At 49.9% G+C, this 6,000-nt stretch overlaps 1 protein-coding gene across 14 annotated transcripts in view; it reads right to left on the reverse strand.

Moving 5' to 3' along the window:
* Positions 1–5,105, reverse strand: part of LOC101934605 (ankyrin repeat and fibronectin type-III domain-containing protein 1-like) — a 615,848-nt gene extending 610,743 nt beyond the window's left edge. For 3 of the 14 annotated variants that reach the window (XM_065558677.1, XM_005293137.5, XM_024109800.3), the window contains exon 1: positions 4,846–5,101. Coding sequence is in view for 3 of the 14 variants with exons in the window: in XM_065558676.1 (XP_065414748.1) it covers positions 4,846–4,946 (101 nt within the window). In the remaining 11 variants the exon portion in view is untranslated. Of the gene's footprint in view, positions 1–1,634; positions 1,726–4,749 lie in introns of those variants that run through there. The other 11 variants (XM_065558676.1, XM_065558669.1, XM_065558675.1 and 8 more) reach the window with 8 other exon arrangements.
* Between the last annotated feature and the right edge of the window lie 895 nt (positions 5,106–6,000).

Below are 6,000 nucleotides of genomic sequence, written 5' to 3' on the forward strand. Positions count from 1 at the left end.
CTCTAAAAGGAACTTCCATTCAGCCCTGCTTGGATGACTGGAACATTCCTCGTGATCTGAGGCTTGTATACAAGAGGAGGTTTCTATGCATAAGGAGGATGAGGCACAGCTAAGTGCATCTCTGACCTTCTTCCCCCACCCCTCCTGCACTGCCTAGCCCCAAGAATTCATATTTCACACACACACAACCTCTAGGCCAAGGAAAAGATATACTACAAGATGTACAGCTAGAGAGCAGCTTGTGGGGCTGGGAAAACCCTATCACCTGAGGATGGGGAGGGACCAGAAAAAGTTAGAAGAAAGTATCAAAGACGAGAACAGATATGAAATGTGATGCAGCGGAAACAACATCCCTGAACACTGAATCCCACCTAGCTTCTACCCACCTTGGCAAATTAAACTCATTTTGATATCATTTAAATGCCCATGATACATGTGCTATTGTCTTTAAAAAGGGACAATGGGAAGGATAACAAACATGAAAGGGGATCCCACCCGTGAAAAATTAATGTTTAAACCATCTGCCAAATGAAAGCTAATAGAGGGCTGCCATAACACTTGAGATTCCAGGTCTTCAGCTGGGCAACCCACCAGAAACAATTCTAGATCTCATCGTGCCCTGGCTCTCTCAGCCAGCTCCATTAAAAGCCATTATCCATTTCATTTTTTTTATTAGTTTTCTATTAGAAGTGATGTGTCCCCATCCACCTGCCTCCCTAGCCACATTTATATTTATAAACCTGTTATGGATCCTCCTGATCTGTTACAGAACAGTGGATAAATATTCTCTTCTCCATGTAAAAAAAATACAGAGTATTACAGAGCTGGTGTCCATTCAATACCCTGCAGTATGCTACAGCAATCCATAACATGAATGATGTTGGAAGGCGGACACCTATAAAAAAAATTGCAGTGCTTCCACAATTGACAATAACTAGACTCTTTAAAATTAAATTGTTAACGCTAATAAGGTGAATTTATTCCTCAGATTATAAATCACTGGAAGGAAAGAGTTTCTAATTAAAAATACTGATTGCCTCAACAACTGTTATGCCAAGGTTATCTTCTAGCTATTGATTTAATCATCCCTGAGGGATGCACAAAACACTAACAGTCCCATGATTTTTCACATGACTGAATATTGAAAATACAGTTTGCTCCTCCCTACCAACATCAGCTGGCATTTTTCGTTTGAGGAAGCTATTATTATTTGCACAGCGCTGGGATGCTAGGTGCTTTATATGTGAGGAAACTCTTCTCTCTGAGAAAACACATTGGGAGGGGGGTCACATCACTTTTCCTACAGAAGCTCCTGTTTCTCCCCCAAGATTTGTTATCCTCAGCTAAACCATACGGCCCATTCCCTGAATGGTTTCATCCTAGTGGCTTTTACTGATGCGCAAGTGATATCTCCTCCGCCTCTGCAGACACTCTGCAGCACTATCTGTACATACCCAATGCTGCAAGTTTCGTACTTCTGGGGAATGTTTGGCTGCCTCTTGGTGGTTATAAGAAAAGAGACTGGAGGTGGGGGGAGGGGAGGGTCGCTCTCTATGGATGCAATGGAAAATGTCAAGTCCTTGGAACTCCAACTAGGCACAAACACATGCCCACAAACTTTTCAAATACATTACCCAAGAATGTTCTTGGCACAAGCTTCTTTGCAGTTACCCATGCTGGCTGGGCAAAAGTCATAGCTAGACCCATCTCTGGCTCTCTGGGGAGAAAGAGTTGACTTAATGACAGCTCCACCATTTGGGGCAGGTTGGGGACAGAGGGGAGGCTACCGAGCAAGTTCCAAGTTTCTTAAACATGGTAATAAAAACTTTATAGAAGTGCAGAGTACAGGATAAATATTCTCCGAGCAGAAAAAGTGGGTGTGATACAACTAGGGGAAACCCAGGATTAAACCATACAAGGCAATGTTCCTCAGTCGCGTTGATCATTTCTAGGGTTACGAGTTCGAAAGGAGTAAAAATATTTACAATACAGAGGGGGAGGAGAGAAAAAGAATTCCCTCCTTACCTAAATGCAGTAATTCTCACCCAGAGACGAAGATAGTTTGAAAAGGAGAGGGAAAAGGATGAGATAATCCCTTCCTGTCATGATAAAGGTTCTGTAGAACTTAGACAATGTTTCTTGTCCAAATGCTGCAGACAAGAGAATAGAAATCTTGAACTACGCAGTATACAGGACTGGCATGAATAGGAGCAGAGGTTGCAAAATAACTGATTGTTCCCTTAGAGCCCCATTGTACTTAAGCACATGCCTAACTCCAAGCATTGATGCCAATGGGATTTCTCATGTGCTTGAAATTAAGCATGTGCTTAAATACCTTACTGAATCAGAGCCTAAAGGAACAAAGCTCTAAGACTTCTCTGCTCCCTCTTTTTGAAAGATGTATAAAGATCTTCTTGACTAAATCCAAGAATCAGCCTCTTTAAAAGAACGTCTAAACCAGGAGTCGGCAACCTTTCAGAAGTGGTGTGCCGAGTCTTCATTTATTCACTTTAATTTAAGGTTTTGCGTGCCAGTAATACATTTTAACATTTTTATAAGGTTTCTTTCTATAAGTCTATAATATATAACTAAACTATTGTTGTGTGTAAAGTAAATAAGGTTTTTAAAATGTTTAAGAAGCTTCATTTAAAATTAAATTAAAATGCAGAGCCCCCCAGACCGGTGGCCAGGACCCAGGCAGTATGAGTGCCATTGAAAATCAGCTCATGTGCCACCTTTGGCACGTGTGCCATAGGTTGCCTACCCCTAGTCTAAACACATTCTACTATTAGGAAAGCCACTCCTGTGGTTTTGACTGGCTAAGTTTCAATGCCACCTGTCTGAGAACTTCTACTGGCTGCCCCTCTCAGACAGGCCCTGAAAACAATCCAACCTCAAATTAAAAAGCAAAAGGCCAGCACAGGAACCAGACAGAACTAAACGCCTCATCACACTGGGATAGAGGGTAAACTTTTTATCACCCTGGGATCCACAATTCCCCTCCACACAAGACACACAGAAAAAAATATATCACACCCACTCACAAGAAACAGAAAGCAGCCTGCTGGAAGCAAACATTTACTGCACAGCTGTCTCCTCACCAGAACTTTCATTTTATAGGGAAATCCTTTTTAAAAAAAATTAAGCCCCAATGATGGAATTAACCTGTCAGATGAATAAAAAACTCCAGTTTGCTAAACAATGCATTGTAATTATCAAGGACCTCTTGAATAAGCCATTCAAATGAAATCTGCTGTGAAGCCAATTTAGTTACATTGACAATTAAACCTTTCTTAAAATGAAAGGCCTAGCAAGAATAAAGCTGTTCAAGGAATAAACTCACTGCACAGCCTGCACCATGACTTCTACACAGAGGGATCTGTGGGGCTTGCCTCCACTCCTACCCCGGAGGACGACGATGGGGTGAGAAGCTATTTCAAGGCAGATTCTTTTCATGCAAAAGGGCTGAAACTGAACAGCAAAACAGCATTACAAGAGCATTGAGTAATCCTATCCCTGCAGTTAGTGTTTTGCTATCCAATTAGCTAGTCCAAGTGTAAGAGGAAAAGTCTATTCCAAAAACAGAAGATATTTTGCAAGGCATGGCCTATTGAAATAGGTGTACAATAGTTTGAAAAAAAAAATCAAAATAAAAAAATGGATACCAGAGCAATGAAACAGTAAATTACTGTACCACGACCAGAGGAATCTGTTTTTGGATTGAGAATCAGGGAATCCACATTAGCACTTCAGGTGCAGAAGAGTTTGGAAATTCCTTCTGCTGCTCTCCCTTTCCAACTCTTCCTGTTGCTGTTGGAGGCATGTGCCCCTCTTCGCTTCCCCGCCCCCCACACTTCGAAAAAGAGTCAGAAATGGTTTTAAAAAAACATGCTGTAAAATTCTGCCAACGTCTCCCTCCCTGTTCCTCATTAAAGCAGACAGCCTTGCTCACTTGTTCCGCTGCCTAGCGAACGGGATGTTCCCCCACCGCATAGTCTGGGCTGGGAAGCAGGAAACCTGTCCTTCCACAGGAACCCTTGCAAATCACAGACCTGATGCAAAACCAAGTGCATGTAAGCTTGGTTCCCCTATCTGCACTCGGTCTCCAGAGCCAGTGGTCACACTTGTCCATGGGGTAACTGCCTTGGAAGCAACGGGACTAGGGCGAATCCGTCCCCCTTGTTTCCGAGGGATCAAGCAGCAATTCCCCTGCCTAGGTCTGTGTCTCTGCAACACAACCCGGCACACTCACAGCACGGAGAGCACTATGGGATTTCCAAGGAGCAAACACGCCCGTGGAGACAAGCAGGGCTTAGCCCGACGGAGTAACGCCCTAACCCGGGCGACTCGGGGCTGCGGCCGCCACTCCGGTGAGGATGCATTAGCGGCAGCAGGAGGAGGAAGCAGAGGCTGGCTCTGCAGAAGCTGCCTCAGCCGGGCCAGACACAGACCCGGCAAGGATCGGAAACGCTGCCCCAGCCTCTCCCTTCTCCTCCCCGCGCCAGTCTGGAGGGGTAGGGGGTCCCAGAGCTAACCCCTCCGCCCCCCAAAGACATGTCCTGGCAGTGCTTACCCAGCCACTCACGCACGCACCTGCGGGGCTCCCTCGCTGCCCGCCCCCGGGAGGTGTCCGGGCTACCCACGCCACCCCCAATGTCCCAGTCCCATGCAACGCCCTCCCCCTTTCACCCAGCACCCTGCCCCTCACTGTGTTCATGATGACCCCTGCCCAGCGCCCTCTGCACCCACCTCTGTATGCCTCCTCTGCCCCCCACACAGTCGCTCCCTGCCTGCGTACCCCGCGGGGAGGAACTCACTGCCCTCGGGGAAACAGCAGCCCCTTACCCGGAGCACGGAGAAAAGTCGGGGGCAGGCACAGCCCGGGACAGGAGGCGGGGACGCTGCAGGCTCCCGCCGCCCACAGGACACACGGCCGCTGTCGCCATGGCCCGGCCTCTCTCCGGCAGCTCGGGGAGAGAGAGCTGGGCGGCCCCGCCCACTCCCGCCCCTGCGAGCGGCGAGGCAGAGGGGTGCCGCTGGGGACAAGGGCAGGAGAGCCTGAGACGGGCCTGGGGGGGCAGGTCACTGGAGAGCCAAGAGCCAGTGAGGGGAGCCGGTTACGGGGAGGTGGGGCCAGGAGGCGCTGAGGGGGACGGTCACTGACACTGAGGGAGGTGGGGCCAAGAGCGCTGGGGAGGCCGGTCACTGGGGAAGTGAAGCCAACAGGCGCTGAATGGGACTGGTCACGGAAGAAAGAGCCACTGAGTGGGGCAGGTCACGGGGTGGGGGCAAGAGCCGCTGGGGGGGCGGGCACTGGGGATGAGGGGGTGGAGCTAACAGCCGCTGAGGGGGACTGGTCACGGAGGGTGGGGAAGCTACTCAGGGGGGCTGGTCATTGGGAGATGGGGCTAAGAGCCACTGAGTGGGGCAGGTCATTGGAGGGAGGCAAGAGCCAGTAGGGGGGGGCAGATCATGGGGTGGGTGAGGCCAAGAACCACTGAGGTGTCATGTGGGGACCAAGAGCCACTGAGTGGGGCAGGTCACGGAGTGGGTGGGGCCAAGAGTCACTGAGGGGGGCAGGTCATGGGGAGGCCAAGAGCTACTGAGGGGGGCCAGTCACTGGGGGGTTGGGGCCAACATCCACTGAGGGAGTGAAGTCAGGGAGGGGGCCAAGAGCTGCAGAGAAGGGCAGGTCATGGGGGGGTTGGAGCCAACAGCTGCTGAGGGAGTCAGGCCACTGGGGCGTGGGGCCAAGAGCCACTGAGGAGGGTTGGTCACAGGGTCCAAAAGCCACTGTGTGGGCCAGGTCACTGGGGGGCCAAGAGCCACTGAGAGGGGCAAGTCACTGCGGGGGTTGGGGCCAACTGAGACGGGCCTGTCACTATGGGGGGGCCAAGAGCCGCTGAGTGGGGCAGGTCATGGGATGGTGGGGTCAAGAGCTGCTGAAGAGGGCAGGCCACTGGGGGGGCGGGGCCAAGAACCACTGGGGGGTTGGGCAAC

This window comes from Chrysemys picta, chromosome 10 (assembly GCF_011386835.1).
Source record: "Chrysemys picta bellii isolate R12L10 chromosome 10, ASM1138683v2, whole genome shotgun sequence".
In the NCBI taxonomy this organism is placed as follows: domain Eukaryota; kingdom Metazoa; phylum Chordata; order Testudines; family Emydidae; genus Chrysemys; species Chrysemys picta.